Source organism: Pyxicephalus adspersus, chromosome 3 (assembly GCF_032062135.1).
Source record: "Pyxicephalus adspersus chromosome 3, UCB_Pads_2.0, whole genome shotgun sequence".
Classification (NCBI taxonomy): Eukaryota; Metazoa; Chordata; class Amphibia; order Anura; family Pyxicephalidae; genus Pyxicephalus; species Pyxicephalus adspersus.
The window spans coordinates 33,490,159-33,517,423 of NC_092860.1; the positions used below are offsets into that span (position 1 = coordinate 33,490,159).

Genomic DNA, 27,265 nt, shown 5'->3' on the forward strand with positions numbered 1-27,265 from the left:
TCACTAAACGGCAATCACAAAGCAGGCACATTGCATTGAGTACAACCTCTATGAAGACATGCTGTTATAACTACATAACAACACCTCACACTATCACACTATCCAGGATTTACTTTACTAAAATTCTGTTTACAAAAAGAGTAAGAACCACTGACAAATTTAACAATGTTGTCTTCATTTACCATATTTGAATAAGATAAAGTATGAAAGTTAATAAAACAGATTGGATATGTTCTCAACATCACTAAGCTGTTATGGAAAAAAGAAGAATCTGACTGTCACCGTTACCAAACAATGAGATCAGCTGCTTCACAAGCCAAATGTACAAGTACTTGCCAAAATCTAACAGACACATTGGAGAAATAGTTTTAAAGATGCAGTAAGAGACCTCTTAAATAACTCTATATATAGTAATAACAAACAGCTAAATGGCCAGCATTGTTTATATAAAGATTCTAAACAATATCGCTAGCTCCTTCCAGACATCTATCACTTTCTAGTAATGACTATAGTTCTCCTCCACCAGAAAAATCTGTTTTTTTTCTATTTGTTTGATAGGCATTGCGAAAGAAATAGGAGAAACTGTCAAACTATTTTTAGAGCTAACAGCTGTCCTTATTATATAATATTGTCCAACCTTACTTTTCTCCCTGTGGGTTACTTTTTAGCAGCATTCCAATGCAAAATACCAACCCATCTAATGTAGAAGGTCATGAGCAGTAATAGTGGTTTCACCTTGTTTCTTGCCCTGGTAATTACACGGGAATATAGGCCCCCAATGGTGATAAACATAGCAATGAATCCTATAAAAGAGATTCTAACCCCTCCTCTCCATACACTTCCCAAAACATAATGCGTTTTATTATGTCTGCCCCAATTGAAAGACTTTGCTTACTTCATGATTTTGTACCCACAAATCCAGCAAGGGTTCAAACAACCCCATTCAATCCAAAATGAAAGAGTCACACTTTAGCAATTTCTTCAGTGAGATGGTAATTTATTTGACATGAGATGGTACTAATCAGTTTGACATTAAATAACAAATGTTTGTATATGATTAACTGTAAATTTGAAGCAAATGAAATGTTAAACCTTTCACTAATGCAGGTTTCATAGACTGTTAGAAGCAACTTCATACTTTAAGTCTAAGGGGTGGTTCAAAGGTATCTATATTTCTACAATAAAATACAAAAGTGGGCAGTTTAGCAACAATGCATGGTAAATCAAAATGTTTGTACCTGTTTCACCATTACAGAATTCAGAGGAAAATGAAATGTCATCTACAGCAACATATCCTGCTTGAATGCCATTAAATGCAACTTCAAACACAACCTGAAATAAACATTTTAACTTTAATACATGATATAAACCATCATTTTAATTCAAATTATATATAGAATAACAGTGGAACCTCCAGCAGGTCTTCTTTTAGACATGGCTGAATAAACAATAAGTGTCCTTTTTAGTGTGAATAACATACATGCTGTTTTCCTTTAAGGGCTAATTGAGTTGCATGTTTTTGGAGGACTTGCATTTAGATATTGCTGTGCTGATGAAGTGACTGTTAGAAAAGTCTATTGCCAAATTGGATTTTCATCTGGATGAATGCATAAGCCATATCTTGTCTGCCAAGAGCTTTCCCATCTCTTTAGATGCAAAGGTGCAAAGTTCAATTTATGTTTTAAGCAGTCTGCAAGGTCAGTATCTGATACAGTATCTGCATTAGAAGTGTGGTTATGTTTTGTAATTAAAAAAACCTAATCTATACAGGACAGAAGAAAGGAAGATGTCAGTGGAAAACTACCATATACTGGCAATCTTTTGAAATTTAGCAAAAAAGAATGTTAATACTAACTTTATGGTGTATCTAACACATTTCTCTCTTTTCCAGAATAAAACTGTTGTGATTTAAAATGAGAAATCAAGGTAAAACAGTATACAATCTCTATTTTCATACATTTTCTTAGTAATTATCTAAAACATTAGTCATGTAAAGATTTACTGTTAGATCCTCTTTGCCTTTATCTCTTCTATGTAGCTTGTTGCACTATGCGCTTTCATTTAGCTTTTCTTTATTCTTAACTTGATGTCTCTCTTATCTGTGTGTTGCCAAATTTGCAGTGGAGGATTTTGGGGTGTTACCCCAACGGGCGTACATTGGTACTCCATGTGACTTAGCAAGGCCATGTAGCTACTAGCAGACAGGAAGGGGTAAGACCACAGGTAACAAGGGCTGATTTTATATGACAGGCACACTAGAAAATTAAAGCAGACTGCTGACTTGGTGCAGGAGTCAGAAGCACCATTTTGTTTTACAGTTTTAGGGTATATTTACACTTTTATTTCACCTATTTTAAGATTTACCTGCTGAAAAATTAACAATTTAGTTGATATTCATGCACAAGACCAGCCTTACCTCCACTGGGAACAATGCATTTAGGTTAACCTCTGCCAGGTTCCATTCCCCTTGCCGCACATCATTCATTTTCCAGATTTCCTCATAGCTGCCATGCAAGTCTCTAGTGTAAACCATAAAAACATTGCTGCTTTCACGCTGAATTCGATAATAAAAGGAAAGGCAGCCAGATATTGGCGTAACAATCAAAGGGGAGACCAACTGGGCTACTTCTTGGAACTGTTTGGCATAAACAGAGTCAACGTACATATAGTGACCTATGATTAAAAAGAAGACATGTCATTAAATCCAGCACTTTAAATAGCAGCGCTTGATTAACTTGTTGCAAATCTACCTCAAACAAGAGGCTGCTATGCTGACGAATGGCATATTACACCAGAGGGCTCATTATCCAAAACAGTACTTTGGGTCATTGGCATAAATGCTGCTTGCTGTCATATGCCTGCCAATGTACAGTTGTGAGAGAAAGCTTGCGAGCCCTTAGGAATTATCCGAATTTCTGCATGAATTCCTCTGAAAATTTGTTTTGATATGCATCTAGGTCATAATATAAAGATGGAGTCACACATCATTTCACATTGTCCTATTGTTACTGAACAAAATGTTTAACCCTTTTCATGACCAGATGCCACAAATGCCCAGACCAAGTTTAGAAACGTCAGTATGTGTTGGTTGACAAAAACTCTATGACAAACCTGCTTACCTAATTAAAACAATGTAATTGATACAATGTTTTCAGAATTTCCCATCTCAGGTTTATCATTATTGGCAGCCAAATAACAGAGGAAGAAAATGCTAGTTTGGGTATGTATATTTATAAAAATTATAAAGTAAAAAATGTAAATATAAATATATATTTTTGGATATATTGTGTGTATAACATGCTATCTAATACCACAAGAGTTATATTAGGACTCTGAATTGGCTTTTTTTACAACTGTAATGACATAGGACGTTATAGAAATTTACCATGTGTGTTAAACTGTCAGAAAGTAGTCATATTCAGGAGAAAGAACAGCTGCAAATCTATTTCCTGCATAGAGACACCAGTAACATGAATGTGACTAAGTTTTCAAATACAGATGTATTTAATTGTACATGTACTGGTGAGCCAAGACATGTGCAGTCCATCCCAACAGTGAATACAAGCTGTCTAGCTAGCAGGTTTAGTTTTATGTTGAAAGTTAAAATATAGTGCAAAAAAACAATGCATCCAGTATACATCTACTAAACAGAAAACTAAAGCTACTAGTATACAGAATGGATATATATTGCATCACTACAAAAAATTACTGCATACTTCAAAGGAAATCTACAGACCCAATGTTTAGAAATATATTATTATGTAGTCATACAAAAGAAAACATAAGTAGCAGGCACAACATGCATACCCCTGCCATTGTCTGCTGCTCCAGTTCAAAGACAAAACAGTACTTTTGGGTATGGGATAGATGTGATTTCTGCCCTCTTCACAATGCAGGCACATATTTTAAATCAGCTACCAAGCTGTTTTATTACTTTTATATCCTTATAATGTAATGTAAACATTCTTATATGCCATGTCCTCAGCAGTTGTTCTGAAGAATTACTAAATATACTGCCTGCTTACCTAATAGCTAACGAGGGGGGCATTAATTAGGTCATAAATATAGGTCATGAACCATCTTCTATTATCAATGCCATTTACCTAGTTCACTGTTAAGCGTGTGGTCTTTAGGCATGATAGCCTGTGCATTTCTGATGTTACCTCCTCCAACAAACCAGTTAACATTTGGGTTCCAGTTGTTCATATAACCGCAAAGATGGTTCTCTTCAAAGTCACACTCTATAATAAGACATAAGGGTCAATAAACAAGCACATAATAAATGTCATTATCAGCATTTGGTCTATTTAGAAATGTTTTTACTCAAGATCCATCTAACTTTTACCCAAAATTTGAACTTTATTCACATAGAAAATGTATGAATCATAAGAATAAGTTGAAAAAACAAAATCACAAATATGATGGTATGTTTTAAGACAACCTTCTCGCTGACAATAAGTTTATGTTTATTAGAAAAACTAAGAGGAAGAATAGGTCACGCACCTTTATTAGGATAGTGGATAATGTAAGCTTGTTCTGTATTACTTCCACTCTCTCTATTTCCTGCATCAATAATCACCAATGTCTTTTTTTTATTTTCAGTCTGCCAAGGCAGTTTTGAAATTGATTGGTAATTGTGTTGACAGAATTTGCATCTATACATTAGATATTTTGTGTGAAGGAGAATTGAGAAAAGGTGCTTGTGCATTACCAGCAGTACCCATTGGGGTGGACTGGTGCAATACAACAATGTCTGCATGAAAAAAACTGGACGCAAATGGGTAGGCTGTGCTCCCTGTACGCATCTTATTCTGTAATGCTGACACCAGTATAAATTCATATTACTAGATCAGTAGTGCCTGGCTTTTGTTCCTGTACTCTGCAAAATATGGGATGATATGATCCAAATATCTATAGTAATAAAACAACAATTGAGAAGTCAGATAATGCCTGCATATCCAAATATCATCTGATCTCTAATACTATTTTCACATTATATGCTATTTAAATATCACTTACACTTCTTTGGCAGAAACTGTAAAATCAATATATCTAACACACCACCTGCATCCATTAGGCTGGAATTCCCCATTCAGTTGTCCATTTCCCCCCTTGATATGCTGTCTGCTGAGTGGAATTACAATCTCACTCAACTATATTGTGTACCCTTATAATCTATTAAGTGAGAACACAAAAACTGGTAACCCATTCATGACTACAATCTATAGCCCTACTTTTAACATGGCTGGACTTTATCCATGTAAGACATAAACTTAGCTAGTAAATTTGTCTCTGCAGAGCAAAGCTACAGGTTTTTGGAATTGTTGCATTGTATAGAAGATGACAAATCAAGATTTAAAAGTTAGATACTATTCACAACTTAAGAATCTACTGAAGTAAGCAAAGACGCCTATTTTTGGTTTCAGGTTTTAGTAGGTAACAATACAACAATGGCACATTTTTTATTAGCCATTTGCAGACCATTTGCAATGTGATTTATATTTTGTAGTGCTTGCCAACTTATCTTCTATATAACTCTGAAAATGTGTAAAAAAGCATATGCAAGACTTTTTCTTTTTAGTTTTAGATAGTGTAGGGAAGGGCCAAAGTCCCTTTCAAGTTTGTATTGGTTTCCCTGTCCCCCATACTATTGTCATAGAGACAGAAATGGCTTGTTCAGAGACCTTATAGCTCCTGAATGCACAGCTATACCTCTAGGATCATTTTCAGGCAAGAAAACTTGATTTTTGCAGGCATTTGCAACTGCCTGCATACCGGTAGATGTTTTTAAAGCCTAGTTTAAAAGAATATAAAAGACAAGGCAGCAGGCATAAAAAACACATAACAGGTGTATAGGCCTGCATATCGTATGTCTTAAGCCTTTTTGTGGATTTATTTGCGTGGTTTTTAGTAAAAATGCTCACAAATGCTTGAAAAAACTTGGGTCTGAACAAGCCCAAAATGATGAGCGATCCGAAATGCAAATAGGAAAAAAATTAACAAAAATGGAGTTTCAACTCTTCCCTGCTCGATCAAAAGCTAAATGACTGGGCTATGCAAACACTTTGGGCTCTGTTTGTACAACAAGGAATCTGACATTCCCTCAAACATTTCCTGGTGTGAATCTTCCACGCCCAATGACAATAACTGATTCCCACCAGGGAATGTTTGAGGGAATGTCAGATGTCCTGTTTACTAAATAGAACCCTTTAAGTATTAAAGAAAAAAAGAAGCAATTGAAATAAAAAAATGTAAAGGTGATTTTTAAAATTCAAACTAAAACTTGAGGAAAATCATTATTTTCCAGCATAATGAATAGATCCTAGTTTACATACTTCTGTATAGCTATACATACAGTATGTACAGATATTTACATAAGTAAGCATATCTGGTGCATTGTACTATACAACTATACAAATAGTATTTGGAGTCATTTCCCCCGGATGTATTCATTGGTTAAAAATACCAACATAGAGTCATTTTTGAAAAAGCTTCATTTCAACTTAATTTACATTTGAAACTTGAGTTTGGAAATCTCTGTAAATCATATGCTGGTTACAAAGGTATCTCCAGTTTTGAATGTTGAAAGCTAATTGTATTTACTGTCTAGCGTGTAATGATACTGCCAGCTTTGGTAATATGATTGAATGATATGTTCTATCCTGCTTATAGCTGCTGTTATATGAATAATTCAAATATAGAAAAACGTTTTTTGTTTTTTTTTATTGACTCAGGGATTATAATGCAAAACCATATTTACATTCATCAACCAATACATAGTAAAAAATATCTGAATAATATACATACCAATGCAATATCCAGTGGTCATTTTTAATTCATAAATTGCAATACTGCTATTATCATCTGCTCCAAGCACTCCCTCCAGTATTATCTAGAAATTATATAAAAAGCGAGAACAAAGCATACTGGAATTAAATAGTCACACCATTTATGCATTAATAAACTGATTGCATTATACTGATCATAAAACACTTGAAGATAATTTATTGTAAAGAGCATTGGCAATTTTATCAAAGCATGTGAACCTGTCACTGCAGGTGACTATGCTTTGCACATGTTTACTTGTATTAATAAATTAAGCTGTATAAATCTAAGGCTGCTTCTGACTTAACTTCCAAAATATCAACTTCAAAGGTGTAATCTTTTAGGCATAAGTGAAGGCATCTGTAGCATCAAAAACAGACCTGTAAGGAACTTACCCGCCCTGCGAGCCCGCGGTGTCCCTGGGGTTCCCAGCCACAAAGGGGGACGCCACAGTAGCAGGCAGCATGGCCGAGGCTGCTGCCCTGCTCCCAGCTTGTCTGTCTCTGCAGGCGGAGGGATCCGCCCTGGCCAAAGTACTGTTCAGCCAGGCAGCAGCCCTTGCATCCCTTTGGATGTGGTTCCTGCTCCCAGCACTCCTTTGCAAGTGCAAAGTAGTGCACGTCCTAGGGGTACTGTGGGAAGAGGTGCGCGTGTCACCATGCGTCCCTCTTGTACCCCCCGAGGGCGTGGCACTCGGCTGCCTCGCCCTAGGGCGGGACAGAGTTAGTTTGAATTCCCTGCGGCCAATCAGCTGCAGGGGATTTACTCAGTCTCCTATCAGACAGTGCCAGGTGGCGCAAGGTGATTGGTCATCCTGGCCATTTAAGGAGAGCCTGTCCATTACACCATTGCCCGATATAGCCTCTGTTACCACAGTGTGCTTGGGTGTGTCTTTGTGTATGTTAAACTTTATCTGCTTGTCATCTCCTCAGTGACCTGGTCTGAAACTAACTCTGATTGAACTCTGCCAGCCCTGACCTCGGATTGTTACTGACCTGCATTTGCCTTATCCTTCTGTACCTTGCTTGATTGAAATTAACCCTTGCTGTGCTGTGCTGTTTTGAATAAACCTGATTCAAGGATATCTGGAGTTGGTTGTGGTTTGTGTGCCCAGGCGCATTACAAGACCCAGTCCTATAGTGTTCCTGATTCATTAAAGCTCTCATAGGCTGTAGAGGATACACTTTAATCAGTAAAGCTGAGTGATCCAGCAAACCTGGAATGGATCTGATCCAGGATTCAAAACATTTGCTAGCAAATTACTTTGAAGAAATCAATTCCAGGTTTGCCGGATCACCCAGCTTTACTGATGAAAGTGTATCCTCTCCAGTCTTGAAGAGCTTTAATAAATCAGGGCCACTGTGTTCACTAGAAGACAGCACATGCACAGTAGAGCACTGCTCATGTGTCTCTTCCTCAACAGCAGGAAGAGAAGCAGAGGTAAATGGTAAAGAAATATACAGAAAGGCATATCCTAGGTTGCACCCAGTTTTCTCACCAGTCCATAGGTTTAGTAACCACCCTGCTGTTTTTGGTCACTATACAGGGACTGTCAACCGCCTACAGCTTTTTTCCACCCAGCTTCACAACTTCCCTTAACATACTCCCACCTCCCCTCCTGCTTTCCTCTTTATTGTTCATTAACTGTAAGTTAAATGCATATTTATTTTAAAGTAAAACAGAAAATTCACTGTACAAACCGGTCTTCCTTGGTAAATAGGAACAGGTATCAAACACTAAAATGTCTATTTATTTTAAAGTAAAACAACATTTAAAATTCTATGTATCAGTAGGTTGGCTTCATAACTAAAGCATATCTCATTTTAAGATCTTGAAACACATATCAAAATGCAAATGTATGCTTTACTTGCAGAGATTTTTGTAGCTTTTTTCAAGTTTTTTTGTGCTTTACATATAACTTCCAAACTGTTTATGCAGTTGTTTATATTGTTTATTTACCTTGTAACTTTTTGATGTAATTCTCAAATCAACACTTGATATTAGCCAGCCATCTGATTGTTCCTGGGTAGACCACAACAGATAATCAAAGCTTTCTCCTTCAGGTTGAACAAAAACATTTAACATACTCGGATTGGGAGAAAATTCTGAGCCAGTTAATTGGTACACCAATCTAAGGCAACTCCATTCATCGGGCTGCAAGTTGGGACTAACAAGGATAGCTCTCTGACCTTGAATTCCATGGGTTGTGTCCATTGATATATAATGACCTAAGAAAACAAGCACAGTTTAACAAGGAGCAATATTGTAATTGTATCAGATATTTATTAGTCAAGGTCAAATCACATAGATCTGCTTATCCCCAAATGTTTAGAATTTAAACTGGTTCTAATCAGAACCAGCAGAGGGAAAATTGCCATAACAGCTATTTGTTCACTGGAACCGTGGTGTGCTCATTTCTTGTCTTCTGTTTTTCTGCAGTTTGCACTGTTGATGAGCACCCCATTTGGAGTTGGTGGTATGAGATTGACTTTGCCAAGGTGATTAGTGTCTCCAAAACACAAAGTGATGGGAAAGCCAAAGTTTATTGTTTTACACTATAACAGGAGGTGCAGTAAAATAGTCCAATGAAATTATCTGTTCTGCTAACAACTGTCTTAGAAAGAAATTCCTCTCATTTTGTATAGATTTTCATTCATTTTCTGCTTGCATGTACAATGACTGTTTGCTTGCTTACTTGGGTATTCTTTACATGTACAGTGTAAATAATGTTTCTAATTGCAGTGACTGTAAAGAAGCAACCTTTTAATTTGTTTGTAATTATATCAAGTATTATATTAAAACATATATTTATAGCAGATAGGCCTCAATGTCAGATGATAGGGCTTAACCTTAGATTTCCAAAATACATTAAAACAGACCTACTGCTATCATCTATCTCCATCCTCTGCATCATATTATTTTTCATACAGAAGTAAAGTTAAACCAAAAGAAATAACTTGCCACCTACTGTGCAATATGAGGCTATGCTTTCGTATAGTTTTACGTGGCATGGAAATTTTCCATGTCGTCTAATGTAACATAATACAGCATAGGACACACTGAAGCCATTGGATCACAGTTACTAAGATGAGGCTATTTAGCTACAAGCAGAGAAGACATCTGCCAACATTCCAAACTTTAAATTATATAACATGCAATAAAGTGTGTTCCCAAAATACTCCTAGCAATTTATCTTTCCAGAATGCAAGGTTTCCTAGCAAGCGGTATAGACACAGAACCACTAACATCTAGTAATGACCAGTTCTACAAACACATAAGAAATTACTCTATAAAACATCTACATTTAAGCATGTCACAATTAAAATAGCTTCATGTTTGTAACAATAAAACAACAGACTACATTGCATGTTGTGGTCCATGTATGTGGGATAACGACTAACTAATGTTTAAAAATCTAAATATTACCTTCTTTCCTACAATAGCATTTTCGTCATTATGTCATGTTTTCTGTGTAGTGATTTTTTTAGTCTGTTTTTCACATTGCTAGTTTAACTCAACTCGATACAAATACCTGTGAACAATTATTTCTACAAAAAATACAGGATACGTTTCCCTTGCATCCCACAATTCTGGTTCAATTCTGCAAAGTTTAAGAATCTGGTTCAATTCTTAAACTTTGTTGTATCATCAGAGTTCAGATATTATTGCTATACAATTCGCTGCTAGCATATTGGAAAATTACCCGTTTCAATCAAATATTTGGCCCGACACGTTTCGCCATTTAGGGTTCCTCAAGGGTACAATTTTGACGGTTATTGTCTAGAGACATGCAAAAACAATCAAAACAATAACATATAGTGGGTTAATGTAGGGGAAATGTATACATCGATTAAATATCAAACAGCAATGATTCTATATACATCTATTAAATGATGTGTAGACATCTATTAACCCCCCTAGCAGTATTCCCGAGTGTGACTCGGGGTGGATTTTACCTGCAAATGGCGGTAATCCCGTGTCACACTCGGGGTAGCTTTAGCCTAAAAAAAACCCCACTTACCTTGCTCCGTTGTCGTCCCCTGATGTTCTGCTGGTCCCCGCAGGTCCTAGGGACACGTCTGTCTTCTTCAATCTTCAGCCACGCAATGCAAATGGGGTTTCCCGGTGACGTCGGTGCATGTGTCGGTGTGGCCAGAAGGATCAGCGGGAAATTCAAATAATTTTGTATTGGATTCAATACAAAATAGCTGTATTGAGTCCAATACAAAGAAATTTTCATATGATATATATAAAATTATATTATAAATGTATATTATATATGCTACTGTACACTTACATTATATGTTTAACTATTTTTTTTTTTTACAGATTTTTGTGTTTTTTTATTTAAAGTTTATTATTAAATGTATTAAATATTGGACATATTTTGATGAGTTATACCTAAGAATTGCAACCTACCATGCAAAATAAATTTTCATGAAAAAAAAATGTAACGCTTTTGGAATGGAAATTTGGACAAAATTAGAACACTAGTGGGGGTTAACCATCAAAAGTCAAACTTCCAGTAGTGTGTAAACATCTATAAACCAACAATATTATAACTAGAAAAAGTATACCTGGACAATAAGTTGCAATATCAAGTTATAATGTGTGTAAATGAAGTTATGATGCTCAGTTTCAGGTTATTTCGTGTTTATGTTTAAATATATAGTTCAAACAATTGTAAAAAATAAACTAATATCTGGGGTAAGATCCCTGCATATCCCGATTCCAACCTTTAAAATAGGACGAATTACTAAACTTACACTAAATATGTATATATACTTTGCATAAATATTATTCATTTGACAAGGAGGACAACTATATATAAAGTTTTTCTAAACTCCCAAATATAACCAAAAAACCCCTACAGAGGCATTGAACCAATTGGAAATCATTCCCCTCTACCCTCTATTGTAATACCAAGTAACCTAATAAGGGATTGACTACCAATCCTTTCTTTCTCTCTTCTATTCCTCACAATTGACCCACACTAACAATCTACTATAATTATTATCCTGTATAAAGGTATACTCCATTTTGGACGCATCATCTTGCCAGCTTTTCATCACCATAGTAAGTGTTATTACTTTATACAATTTATTTTATACAATTGTTTGAACTTTATATTTAAACATAAACACAAAATAACCTGAAACTGAGCATCATACCTTCATTTACACCCATTATAACTTGATATTGAAACTTATTGTCCAGGTATACATTGTCTAGTTATATAATAGTATGATATCAGATATATTATTAATATGTCAACACACCATTTATTAGATGTATATAGCATCATTGCTGATTGATATTTCATTGATGTATACACATTACCATTCCCCTACATTAACCCACTTTATATGTTATTGATTGTTTTGATTGTTTTTGCTTGTATCTAGACAACAACCGTCAAAATTTTACCCCTGAAGAAGCCTAAATGGTGAAACGCGTCGGCAAAATATTTGAATAAAACGGTTAATTTTCCTATATGCTAGAAGTGAATTGTATAGCATTAATATCTGAACTCTGATGATACAACAAAGTTTAAGATATATGAACATATTTTTAAAGTAATTATGTATGATGTATAAGAATATAAATACATATAATAATTTTATTGCCAACTGAATCCCCGTCTCTGTTCTACATATCCATACATTTATACGCATTTATTACGAGGTGGCAAAAATAACAAAAACCTTTCTACCAATTATAGAGACAGAAAAAAACTCATTTTCTAGAGTTATTGGCCAGTTATTGTCTTGACAGCAGCAGAAGTTACTCTAACTGGTTCCAGCTAACTTTTATGTGATCAGTGCTGGCCAGAGATAGGTCATTCATTGGCACACAAAGGAGCACATTGGGATCTGAAGCTAGGTGAACTCTAAAACCATAGATGAATGCAAGTTCTAGCTCATCTACAACATGTCCTACCCCATGCAAGTTTACTGATTTCCATCTGTAGGGAATATTGGTTTCCTTAGCAAGATGACTAATAACAATTTTGTATGGACACAAAGGACCAAAACAATAGTCATACACATTACATGTGATTTAAATAATGCTTACGCCTGCACAATATGTTTCAAATATACAGCTTTTTCTAATTAATTTTATTTACAAGTAAAGCTGAACTCTAGGCAAACAACTAAGTACATACATGAAATCCACATCTGGGAGCCATTTTACCTGAGATGATTGTATTTTGTTCCCATCAACTTATGAAATTTTTACTCTGCTACAATGCATATCTGAGTCTAGCAGGTAAGGGGCTTTAGTGTTACTGCTGAAGTCTAATCTTTACTCTCAGGCTCCTTTTTCACTGTCACATTTTGACTTTACCAGCGGTCGCCAACCGGTGGTCCGCAAGAAAATTTTGGTGGTCCTCGTCTCTGGCCGGTGCGCCCCCCAGGTCAGGAAAATATTTCAGGCTCAGAGCGGTGGGTGGATTCCCTGGACACAACCCGCACACTCTCCCATCACAGGCTCAGACTTGCGATGGGAGAGTGGGCAGGTTCTGGCATCATGGCATCACTCTGGGTGAAGCTTCTCCTCCTTTCAGTAACCCATGGCTCTCTGCACATGCACGGGCGGGAGTCTATGCATTTAGAGGTCTGCAGGTCCGAAAAGGTTGGCGACAGTGAAAATTGATGAGCTCATCTCTCTTTCAAGCTGCTCCCTCCTACTATAAGTATGTGCCATGTCTTATAGGGTTTTATATCTGGGACATGTTTATTTCCCTAAAAGTTGAACTTGATGGACTTATGTCTTTTTTTAACCTGACCTACTATGTAACTATGTAACCATGCACTGCAACACGGCTGCTTGGTCTTTTGTGTTATTTTTTTCTTCTTCTTTTTCTTCTTCTTAAGCTCTGCTGTACAAAAAGTACCAGGGTTTTCTTTTATGAAAGGACTCAAAAACAGAAATTTGTTACAATACCAGCTTTCAAGAGCATTTGAACCAAAATGTCAGAAAAGTCATACAAACACAAATTACACTTTTACGTCTGCAAGCTTTAATAAGTCAGAGAAAAACAAATATTGTTGTATGTTTTTCAACCTTCTTGGCTTTAACCCCAAAGGGTCTGTTTGTTAAGCAATAAATCTAACATTCAAAAATATTCTGACAGCAGGTAAATGTTCCTGGTGCATGTTATAACTGACAGTGATTCACCACCAGAAAATGTTCAGAAAAAGTTATCTTGATTTGTAAATACATCCCTATTTAATGTATATCGCTGCGTAATATGTTGGCACTATATACATACTGTTTATTATTATTATTATTATTATTAATAATCTACAAGTGTTACATGGGCAAGGAATTCAACTTATATTGAGTATTAGTGTATTAAGTATATTGAGTTAGAAGGTCTTATGGGCCAAACAGTGCTTAGGATAAACGTCAATTATTCAGGATGGCTTTTCAGCCCCTTTATCAAAGCTAAAATATATAATATAAATAAAATCAGTAACACAAATATTGTGCTACATGAAACTTTTTAACTACTATGTTTTTATTGTTTTGATTGCTACCAGAAAATATAAATGCTTTTGGTTTTTAAGTAATCTCCAGGCATATTAGGATCAAAATTAGGATTATATGGGAATTACAGCTGCCCTGAACCATAAAGAACAGCTGTTTTGGAAAACCTGGTTTTACTTAACAGATTTTACCAGTTCCCCCAAATACCGCCAAGCACTTTCCATTCCTTACTTTGTGGCTTACAGTTCAGACACTATTAAGTTTAAACGTTATTTTTTTTTTTTCATATAAACCTGCCTGCTTGTCACAATTCATATCTGCCATTGTGCAAATGAATATTTTATCCCTAATTGCAAACAGCAGCATTTGCCATCTGTACCCACTACAGCAATCAAATCTAGACAAAAGTGTTGACCTAACCCATAAATGCCCATATATGTATTCAGAAAGTTTATAAATAAATAAGCCAGGTTTTAAGTTATGTATATTTGATGAGCTGAGATATCAATGTGCTGATAAGCATTAAATTGTACATTTTAGGGTCTTACACATCTTGTGGGTTTGCACCTCTGATTTACAATATACGAAAAGGCAACATAAAGATAGTCATTTTTCAAAATAATAAATTAACAATACTCCTCATGTGTAGATTCCACTGTAAAAAATATTGATATGAATGCATGATAGAAGGGCCAGAGTTTACATAATAGTGGTTCAAACAGTTGCTTTCAACAAGTTTTTATATAGGTGTTCTGTTTGTGTGACCTGTTTATAGAATATTAAGAAAAAAAAGTGAATGCATAAAAGGGTAAACGTTGTTCAGACTGATCTAGTCAATAGTATCACATTATTTTCTGTAATTTGTATCCTATATAGAGCCTGGCCAGCATAGTAGCTATTTAGCAGGTATGTTAGACACAGAATTCAGGGGGAGGGTTGGGAGCTGACCTCAGTAAGCACAGGGTTGGGAAAAAATTAAGAATAGGATAAGGTAGAAGGCGGGTGACCAGGGCCTCACATTGCAAAAGTGGAGGCAGAGAAAAAAGGGATATGGAGTGAAGAATAATTTATAGATAATTTAAACATGGATGGTAATATGTCCTGTGATGGGAGAGGACTTGTTTGAAAAGAGGATATTCCTTTATGAATAAGTAGAGGAATTTAGATTCAGTACCCTTATTGGAGCTAGTAAGGTAGTAATCCATTAGTCTGATTTTAATGATGATGAGGCTATTGCTGAATTGTGGATGGGCATAGGAACATCCAAAGTGCAGGAATTTAGGAATGTGTAGTGAAGACCAGATCCATTTCACCATTAAAATGCTACGGATGTATTTATTTGCATGTCTAACTTTTTAAATAACACTAATCCAAGTATCCTCCAAATTTATTATGCACCTATCCTGACCTAAATACCAACCTAAAACTAAAATAACCTAAAAAACTGGCAATATGTGGGTCAATGTCAATGATAGACTGCTCATAAGTTTATTCAGCTAATATTAAAATCATACAGAAATCACAGATGCTAATGAAGCTATCAATATATTTTTCAGTTTCAACCACCAGATTCTGAAAAACAATCTCATGAGTTGTAGATTGCTAAGTTTGTGGTGATTACTTGCAATCATATACTGTTTATGATTTTGGAAATTAGGATAATGGTTGAAAGTGATTAATATCTGCTAAAAGAATGGCTAGCTTAACATTTATTTTGGTTTGTTACATACAACCATGTTTTACAAATGCTACTTCCACTGAAGTTTAAATTTTCCAAAAAATGTACTTGTTGATAATTACCATTTACTACTTAAGCTTGTGCCAGCTGGTTATACAATTTACATGCAATTTCAACTATTTCAAACAGCAATATTATCCTATAATAGTAAAATAATCACTATAACTCAACCCCACCTGTAACTCTACCCCCATGTTACCCTGTAGCCTTTTATTCCATTGTATTCCGGTAATTATACTTGGATGCATGTACCTCCTGAGGTCTATATACACTCCTTTTTATTTTAAAATCGCTCCTATGCGCTTGAGATCAGCAGTATTTTATTATGGGAAACATGTTGTAGCTGGCTACTTTTACTCCTCATCTCCATTTGTCCCCACCACACAATCTGCTGCCAATAAAAGAATATGTAGAACTGGAAAGAGTGAACCACAGTGTGCCAGTGGGATCTTTGATCTCTGTTCCAGGTCTCAAAATAAATTGATGCATACAGATATCTGGTCTATGGCTTTCTATAGATAAGAAGGTCACAGGTTCATTTTAGTTTACTTTACCCTTCTTAACGCATGGCCCTAAGGTCAAAGAATATGTTCTGCCATGTATTATGGGTTCAATATACAAAATATAAATTTGACCAGGGCAGCCAATTTTTGCGCTTTCAAGTTTACCAGAACACTTTACTAGTACCACATAATTTTCTGCCAGTTGCATATGATTGTTACATTTCTATTTTTGTAGTTTTAGTATTTCAAAGAATGCATAAAAACAGCAAAAACATGGATCTGGTGATGTGGCATAAAGTACCACACACCAACACAGTTCCTCCCTTACAACCACAACACAAAATTATAAACCACTGCTTTTATTACACATAATGGTAGTAAGAACAGCATTCATACAAATATTATTGTCCACCCTTCTAGGGATTCTGACAGTACATAAAAACAATTTTATTCTAAATTCACAACTCAATATTAAAATGCAATACATTATGTAAATGTACTTTCAGTGTGGTAAAAAAAGGTTTACTTTATTGAATGATAGGCATTATTTTATAAAAATTGTTAAACATTTTTATATATGTTTTATAAGAAAATGTCCCTAATAAACACAATTAAAATAAAACAAGATATCAGGAAAGCCCATACATTTTCTACTCATCAGATATACCAGCGTAAAGCCTGTTGGCGTTAAAGTCTTACTGCAGCTCCTGCAATTCACATATGTCTCCAATCCAACAACATATTGCCTACAATGCTGTTAAGCCACCTGTCAAAACCTTCTAAGCTGGTCCCCTGCATGCACATTATATTTTCATTTATTTCTTTATATACAGTTATGTCCATAAATATTTGGACAGAGACAACCTTTTTTCTTATTTGGGTTCTGTACATTACCAGAACCATTGTTCTGTACACACCAGCCCATTAAATAGCCCTTGAGTTAATTGTCCAATTACTTTTGAGCCCCTGAAATAAAGTGATTGTGTAAAAAAGGCTTTAATTCCTCACATTGATATGCAATCTTTTTGTTCAACCCACTGAATTAAAGCCGAAAGTCTGCAGTTCAACTGCATCTGTTTCATTTAAAATTAATTGTGGTAATATACAGAACCAAAATTATAAAAAAAGTTGTCTTTGTCCGAATATTTATGGACCTAACTGTATATATTATATAAACTCTGCATAGGAATGAAAATGAATAATGAACATTTGTGGGCCTGGCTCCAAAAACTTTGACCAAGGACAGATGAGGATAAGACTTGCCAGCTCAAGAACATTTTTGTAAATAGGAGAGGGAACCTTTGTCAGGTTTGTATTCCTGTCTGTGACTTTTTTGTAAAGATTTGCATACACTTTTTGCCCAACGACACTATTTCTTTATAAATAATGCCAGAGTTCAAAGTTTTACATTTTAGGAATCTGATACTTATTCTTGTGCACCACAGAAGAGCCTATGTAATGATGAATTCAAAATTAGTCCAAATTCTTAAATTGTAAATTACCGTATATATACAGTATATATATATTTTGTATATTACATTTCATCCCTAGGTTATCTGTTCCTATTACTAGGTTATCTGGTAAATAAAAGCTCCATTCAATGCCATACTGTCTCTACCAGCCTGCCTTCTTAATGGCATCATGCTGCCATCCCTTTCTCAGGTAATATAAACACACATACTTGCACCTGACAGGCCACAGGATCTACAAAAAAAAGATTTATAAGACAATACCACTTTCTTTCATTGTTCCATGATTCAGTTCTAACACTCATGTTCCTATGGTAAATGCTATCAGTGGGGGCAGCTTATCATTCCTTCACAAAAACTTTAGATAAAAAAGATAGGTGACTACAAAAAAAGACTACTAAAGCTACGTACACACTTCCAATTATTATCATTGTTAAACGAACGACGAACGATCCTGCACGATATCTTCGAACGATCGTATAGCACCGATCCTGCACATACAGATAACGACACGATCGTTCGTAGATATTGTACACACAATAGATACGATCGTTTGAGCGATACAGGGAGTGACGTGCACGACAGGAAGTGAACGAACGTTCGTTCGTCACGCATGCTCAGACCATGGACGATCAACGAACGATCGTACACACGAACGATGGTCAACAATCATCGTCCAATCCGATGCGCCGGTCCGGTCGTTCGTTTCCAACGACTTTCCTCGTTCGTTGGCGTCGTTGGTTACTTTTTTTACGAACGATTTTTGCCCAATCGATCGTTCGTCGTTCGTTCGTCGTTCATTTTGAACGATAAAAATTGGAAGTGTGTACGCAGCTTTAGAGTTTCAGAACTGCAATGTACGTGCTATGGGGGCTGAATATTAATATTCAGTTCTGGACTTTGAACCAATGAACAAACTACTATAGATGAAGGCATGGGGAGAAGGCACTGGCATGGGGGACAATGCAAAATAAAAACTTAAAAAAATAACACGTGGAAAGGGTCTTTTTTGGGCTTTGAGGGTAACATTTAAAAAAAGTATGCATGGGAAAAGCCTTGGGGCTTTATCTTATTCATCATCACAATGACTAGTGATGTTATCTATGACAAACACAGTGTCTAACAATATAACCCATGCCAAACCAATATAACTCACACATGTTGACACAATGCATTCTCAAAGCTCAATAACAGATTCACCAGTAATGGCACCAGAAATCCCTGGCGACTTCTTGACCCATTGATGTAATTTTTCACCATTGTAACTGCTGGCCATAGTTCCAAGGCCACGTAGTGTATGACAGTGTAAACAAATGGCCAAATCTGCTGTAATTTTGCTGACAGAACCTGCAACACTCAGGATTTACTTTAACCCAACGTAGTCAACTAAACCTCATAGCTAGTGCTTGACCTTTCTCTTTCCAATCTGAGTGCTGCCTTTGTGGGCTTACAGTAAATGTATCCATACTAGCTGTAATTAAAATATATTATTAATATTATTATTATTATTATTAATAAACAGGATTTATATAGCGCCAACATATTATGCAGCGCTGTATATTGATCTAGACTTAATGGTCTTTTAAAATAGCTATTATAAAGTCACTACAGTTCAATACAGTTAATAATTCACTATCTATAGAATTTACAGCTATTATTTTACTTTTACTGTCAAAAACAAATCCAACTAAACGTTAATAAATTGAGTTTTTTGTCAGCAGTTTCCTTGTTCACCACCTGGAGAAAGACCCTTAGCTGAAAAATTTACCTTTACTGTGAACTTGGCCTTCTTAGCTGTGTCTTGTAGGGCATAACAATGCATTACAGTAATATGATGAAATATAGATTTTATCTCATTATCAAGTCCCACAAAGAATAAGCCAGAAAAAACATAGATGTAAATGGGCCCTTAATGATTGTGTTAATTCTTTTGTTCTTTAGCAGAGCACATAGTAAAAATGAACAAGGCTGAATATGCGGTACTGAAATACATCTGGATGCCTCGCAAGACATCATACGATAAAATCTCAAAGCTTCCTTCAAATGTTCCCTTGTTCAGCTACTCTCATGCTAAAAAGGAAGAGGTTATGGAGAGTTCAAAGAGGTATCCTGATGGAAAGGTCAAAGAGGTTGACTGAGCTTATTCTGACACAACAGCCAAGTACAAAGAAAAGATCTCAAAAACACAAAGGAAAATATTTTAAAAAAGGCCCAGGGAATGCTTCCAAAAATCGTTTTGAAGATAAAACCTTGTGCTGAAATTCACGGCACATTGTAGGTAAATCAAGAGGAATACAGTTTTTTAAAAGTAAAATTGTGGGATAGATAAGCTGCTTTTGACTTCTATCTGGCAGAAATAAGAAGTGAATTTTTTAATCTTCAGGCACACTATAAATCCTATTTCAAGTATGCTTTAAGCAAAGCTACATCACTTTTTGAACATTATCTCTCAGTTAATGTGGAAATGTGCCTTCTTGGCTCACTGGTCTAGGATACTCAAATCATTGTCCCCATTTGCCTTGGTGGTAATTTTCTCTACTGATATATTGCACAAACTCTACCTGAAACCCACTCCATACCTAAACAAAATGTAGCCTCCTAATGAATGAAGTACTGACAGAGAGCTGTCAGAGAAAAGTTATCCTGGCTGTGTGGCCATTTTTTCCCCATGGCTGAATTAGTAAAGTATAGTTTGGCAACAGCCCATTTTTGTGACATTTATGAAGCCTTGGCAATTAAAATGCCAAGGATGGGGTGTTGGGCCACAAAGCAGAGGAAGACAATGGTTAGCCATCTTAGCCTAGGGTAATAACAAAAGGTTTTTCAAGTCCACTGCCTCTTAGTACATATTTGCTTTTAGTTGATAAATCTGCCTAAAGGGACATTGAGCTGTGTACTGCTATACTTTTAACTTTCCTCAACATTTACATAATCCTAGAAATACAACAGGAAAATCCTAAGGTGTTGATGTGTTCTCATAATTGTGGTTTAGCAATACTTGTTAACTTAGTAGTTACAGATGGGATGTAGTATTCATCATTGTGCACTTCATGGGGTCTTTATAAAACAGGGAGTCTGACATTCACAGAAACATTATCTGGTGGAGAATCAGTCACTGCTATTAAAACATATGGACTTGTAACATTCTTCATCAGTGAATGTCAAATTCACTACTTTATAAATACAAACCTATGAGTTTCTTGTAAAAAAATAAAATTCTACAGGCTTTAAACTTTAGTGGCAGCATCTTGACCAATTAAGCATTTGAGGTCACTGAATGTATTTGAACATCTTGTTTTTATATTCCCTGAAAAAATGGTGTGCCAGTATGGTCCTACACAAGGGGTAATTGTGAAACCTACTTAAGTATTAAAAAAAAGGTTGATATGACTTGTTTGCTTTTTTTTACTAGTGCTCAACATAATATTACCACCTAAGAACAATGCAGTGAGACCAGAAGCATACATATAGGATGTAGTCTACTGCCTTCTCTGACTCCCCTAACTGTATTTGTGTATAAGTAATGTTGCACCAGCATGGCTTTTCATTTTCCACCATCATACAATGTATTTCTCCTGATTCTAAAATATTATCTTGATTTTATAATCCCCTAAGCCCGTATGGGTCGTACTATATTGACAAAAAGTTATTGGTCTACCCACCTAGGTTTGCCTGTCTCAGTCAAAGATTTTTGTAGCCTGATTACATGAAAAAATCAAAAAGTTGTACTCCGGACCTCCACATGGTTCTATATCCAGGAGCAGCTGAAGGCAGGCATGACATATATACTTATAGCCAAGCCTATTATACTGATCTATCCTAAGAACCTTTCAGTGTGTAAACCTCTACTACAGCTCCACTGTTCTAAATCACTTCTGCAGTCTCAGTCATTTGCAATTAATCCCAATATCCAGGAGGTCAGTGAGTGCATACACTATGGTGCATCATTTGAGCACTATTCAATGGCACTATGGGTTACTGATTGCCTGCTCTGATCCTAAAGCTGCGTACACACTCGCAATTTTCTTTCACGATCCTTTCCAACGACAAGGGACTGCACGATGCATGAACGGTGCTGTACATACAGCACCGTTCATGCTCTATGGAGAGGGGAGGGGGAGAGCGACGGAGCGGCACCCTGCTGCGCGCTCTCCCCCTTCCCTTTCATTAGGATCGGTTGTCATCCATCGTCCGTGGATCCGGCAGGACGGTCGTTCGGACGATGGACGACACCGACTGTACACACGGCAGATTTTCGCCCGATATTTGGCCGATGCCGATTATCGGGCGATAAAAATCTGCCGTGTGTACGTAGCTTAAGCACTGTATAGAGGGGAGGCAGAATATAACTTGGTTAATATGGTTTCTTGTACCTGGAATCATAGGGATATTGATTAAGCACAGTAATGACAGCTGGAACAGTACTAAAGGGAAATGTAGATTCTCAAAAGTTCCTGCTACATCATAGGAGAGTAGGTTCAGCTTTTAGTTTACACAGTGGGTTTGTTTTAAAGTTGCACTGCAAGTAAGCTGCTAAAACTTGGTTGATATACACATACTGTAATGGTTCAGCAGCCAAAGGATTTGGAATTTATTGCCGCAGCACTACAACAGTAAAATACACCGCTAGTCTGCTGACTGGACGATAAAACAACGGCATACTGTTCAGAAAGTTGCTTTGTTCACTCTACATTTCGCTATACTTAAAATATATATGAGTGTACAAGTGCCAATTTGCTTTTCTTCACATTTTTTTGTTGTTTAGATATATTAGGAAAATCAAGGTGAAACTAATGTCAGAATTTCCTCTCCGCTTTCATATATTTGCAAAAACATTATTATTTTTTAGGAACAAGATTCCTTAAAAATAGGTACCCAAGATTGTTAAACTGGCTTAGTTTCATACTTAGGAACCCTGCTATTAACAGAACTGTGATAGTATCAGATCCATTCTGTAAGTAAAATGTTCTATAAATAGGCTTCCATTACCAAGCAAACTAGAAATTATTTGACAAATGACCTGACAGTAAGCACATAATGCTATTTTCTGATATGTACATCTCTCTGAACAGGATATGACCTAACTATGAAAGATGGCTGCTGCAAGGATCATTGTACTGTGAAATAAGGGGATTTGTGTATGTTACAAAGGTGACATTACTACAAAGGTAGGTAGGATTACTTCATGGGCAGTAAGAAGTTGGGAGACAGATTTTTTTTGTATGTTCAAACAAATACACACACCCAATGGACAGATTTTTATTAAAATAATGGTAAGTGACAGCTGCATAGTGCATAGCAAGGTTATGGAGACTTGCTTCTATGCTTACCTAATAAGGATTTTTTCCATTTTTCACACGGATAAACATATATTTTGACCTGCAAATCAATAAAATTACCACACACCTAATATATTTTCTGAAAGCAAATTTGTACAATAAAATATTGGCAGTTGCCAATATTTATGGCCTATGATCGCTGTTCAACTGCTTTTCAAACTTTTTAGTACAGAAATACAGAAAAAATTAGGTTAGTGCACACAAACACAAAACAATTCCTATTCTGTAACATGTACAAAATTATAAATATATATGCATGTATACAGAGAATTTTGGACATCTCACCTATATGCGTTTGGTTTTTTTCCATACAGTGATTGAATCTAGTTTTTGGAGATAATTATTTATTATCACTCCATAATGGAGTCAGTATTACTAATAATATCTGGAGAAGTACTGAATATCAATGTGGAGAATATATATGGGACACTTCCATCTCTGTATGTTGTGAGTTTAATTGTGCCTTTTGCCTACTCTCATACCAAGAGAGTAAGTATACCAGTGAATGCAACATCCTTTGGTATGTACAGAATAATTTGGTTGTATTGAAAAATTGATGTATATGTTAGAGCTGTACCTGCTATATAATAGAGCTGTACTTATTGGGTTGTTTTGTACATGTTGTAGCTCTGATACACCTACTAGCTGTACCAATTACATCCCTGAGGAAGCGGACACAGTCTGCGAAATGCGTCGGATGATTTCACCATATGTAATGTGTACAATGTATCTAGCCCATGTATGCTAACATTGTTGATTAACTATTTCTGAAACTTGGTATAAGGGAAGAGGCATGTATATTTTTTAACTGTTGTTTCTTAATGAAGGAAATAAAAGGTATATGACAATATTTTATAAATCCACTGCCATTAAAGTACCGTATTTTTCTTGTTCTTGTATTCTTCAATGTACAAAATTAGATAAACTTGCACCTTTGCATCATCTAAGTAGAAGTTTTTTTATTTTATTTAATCTGCTTTTTACAATAATAATTTACATATTTTATTTTGCATGAAGCAATAAAATCTAAAAACTCATATGTAGCAATAATACATAATGTAGCTGCAATGACATATCATGGCATTCCTGTAAAATGAACACGTGTTTCTAATAGGAAGCAGTGATCTATTTCCGCCTCTATACCACATTTGTGTCCTATTCTCCAAGCTAAGAAAAGAAAACATATGACATTTGTCATGATGAATCAAAACAGAATCCAGAACTAGATTCCCAGGTTCAAATCTCTGCCAGGACACTTTCCGAATGTTCCCGCACTGTTTGTGTGGGTTTTTTTCAAGCACCCTGTTTTTTTCCATATTTCAAAATCATACTGGTAGGTTATTTTGCTTCTACCCTAAATTTGCCTTATACTATTCTAGGTACATTAGATTAGGACTTAGTGTTACTAGATTGTGAGGGATTGTCAGTGACATGACTATTGATTTTGTAATGAGCTGCTTAATATGCTGGCACTTTATATAACATAATATTAACACCATATATGAAAGGTCTTGCATCCCCGACTTTTATCAAACAGAGCTTCACCCAGTACACAAATAGGAAGTGTCACATAAAATATCTTTCTCAATTAAGAATTGAGAATAAATACAATTTACCCGTTTTATTCTGCCAAATGAAATATTTAAAAAAATTCACCTCCACACAAATTGTAATAAAGTATGAGTGAAACCTTAGAAAATATTACATCCAAACAAAAAAAACAGATGGTTTATTACTTAAAGCCTATTTCTGGACAGATATTACCCCTTTCCATTCCCTTAGAGATACATATATTTACCTCAGCATCATTGCCAACTGTGGGTGACCACTAATCTAGTGCTTCACTTACTTTTGCAAGACTTTGCTGAAACTTCACAACATTTTTGACTTGTGATTTAGCTAGAACACCTCTCCTAAAAAAAGAAGACATTTACTCTGCAGATTTGAAACAAACTCCATCGTAAACATTAAGACCATTAGGTTTAGTTAAAAACAGAGAAAAGTTAAAAGCCTTGTCAGTTTTTTTTTTTTTTTTGACCATAGCCTCTTTCAGGATTTTTTTTTTGTACCAGTAAAACTGCTTCATACAGAAAAGGACACAATTAAAATGGACATGTTTATGACTAGGCTAGGAGGGAGACTAGATCCTCCATTAGCTTTTTATTGCTATTCCCACTGCTGGAGATTCCACCACACCTGTCGTCTAGGCGGAGGTCTGTCCACCTCTTCAGTTAAAGTCCCATGAGTTAATGGCCTTTAAATTCTGCCGTGTGTTTTTCCACCAAACATCCACAGCATACTTTCTAGTTTCATACATTCCAGTCACTGCAAACATTTAGAGCAACGAAGCCACAGCTGCTGCCTTCGAGACTTTTATCTGCCACTCCATACTAAACCATTTGGAGTGTTGACAACATAGAAGGATGTGTGTTTCTTCTCTATAGCCCTGTAAACATACCCAATAATTATCACTGGAAATGATCATTAGGGATTATTCCCAGTGACAGTAGAATTATTAAGTAATTGCGGTGTTGTGCTATATGGGAACGGGGAACAAGCAAGAGGCACCCTTCTGTCTTTTTATATAGATAGATAGATAGATAGATAGATAGATAGATAGATAGATAGAAGATTCTCATATTAGATAGAAGAAAAGCATTCCTTTGTTTTAGTCATTGAGCAATCCAGTAGGTTATTGGTGACATCAGGACCGCTGCACAGACACTACACTTAGACCCTAGAAGATCCCAAATTTTGGGAAATGTAAATTTACCTTTGTATGTTCAGAATACAACTGATCAGAAGGATTGAATTGTCTTTCTTTCAAGTATAGATTTAAAGATCTGCCAAAAAAGTTACAATTGGAATGGCCCAATCTGCTGACTGTACATGGTAACCATAAAATATGCATATTTCATGTTTAATAAAATCTTAACCAAGAAAAATAAAAGATGTACATAATATATAGTTGAAAGGCTTCAAATCTGCTTGCCTTCCAATGGAAATCAAAGTATTTTGACTTTCTCAGTCACAATATATATCTATTCATATATTATTTCTGGTTGATTAATTACAGATGTAAAATCTTAAAAACTTATTCAGTTTAAGTGCCATCCTGATCAGTGTGGCTAAGAGGTAATTGCAAGACACCGGAAGAAGTCTCACACACCTGGAAAGATGAAGCTGGTTTTTGTATGACTGATATATTCAGGGTACATCCATTTATATGAATATTATCTCTTTGTCTGTATGAATGGTTAATGTAGCATACTTCTAAAAAGATATCAAGACATCTGTGCCACATTTGGTGTCCACATGTGAGACTAATAGGAAAATTTAATACAGTACTGCAGGGGTTTAAGTGGATGTCTCTAGTACTTCATGGATATTAACATACCAGGGAATCCTGAAAAAACTTTTTGTATTTCTGATTTAATAAAAATAAAATATTCAGTTTTACTTAGCATGTTTTAAGTCTCGTTATATGAACCTATTTGACAGCCTGTTGGCTCCCACAGAACTATTTTCTCAAGGAAAGGTTAGTAATAAAAATTCCTATTTAGCCATAATTTGTAGAACGAAGTAGGACCAGTAGATATTGTTTTCTTTTAACTATGGACTATGTTCAAGCTTAGTAGCTAAACATACAGTTAAACTAAAACTGTGATGTGCCCCATGAACAACCTTTCATATTGATATCCAATAAAGTAAGCCCTCATTTCTCTACTAATTCATATTGGTAATGCAGTTAGAATGACAGACCAAATCTGAGGAAATATGGCTGCCATGTGAAACATTTTGGGAAGAATATCCGTGGTTATTTATAGACTAAGATAACGAGGAGAAAAAAAGGGGAAGAATGGAGGCAATTTAGAAGAAGGATGATAGGAGTCCTTG

At 35.7% G+C, this 27,265-nt stretch overlaps 1 protein-coding gene across 1 annotated transcript in view; it reads right to left on the reverse strand.

The window, feature by feature from the left end:
- MAMDC2 (MAM domain containing 2) overlaps positions 1-27,265 on the reverse strand; it is a 53,545-nt gene that overhangs the window by 10,727 nt on the left and 15,553 nt on the right. Inside the window, exons 3-7 of the mRNA XM_072404168.1 lie at positions 8,785-9,053; positions 6,808-6,892; positions 4,104-4,241; positions 2,417-2,673; positions 1,239-1,332 (exon numbers count right to left, since the gene is read on the reverse strand). Coding sequence (XP_072260269.1) covers positions 1,239-1,332; positions 2,417-2,673; positions 4,104-4,241; positions 6,808-6,892; positions 8,785-9,053 — 843 coding nt within the window. The remainder of the gene's footprint in view (positions 1-1,238; positions 1,333-2,416; positions 2,674-4,103; positions 4,242-6,807; positions 6,893-8,784; positions 9,054-27,265) is intronic.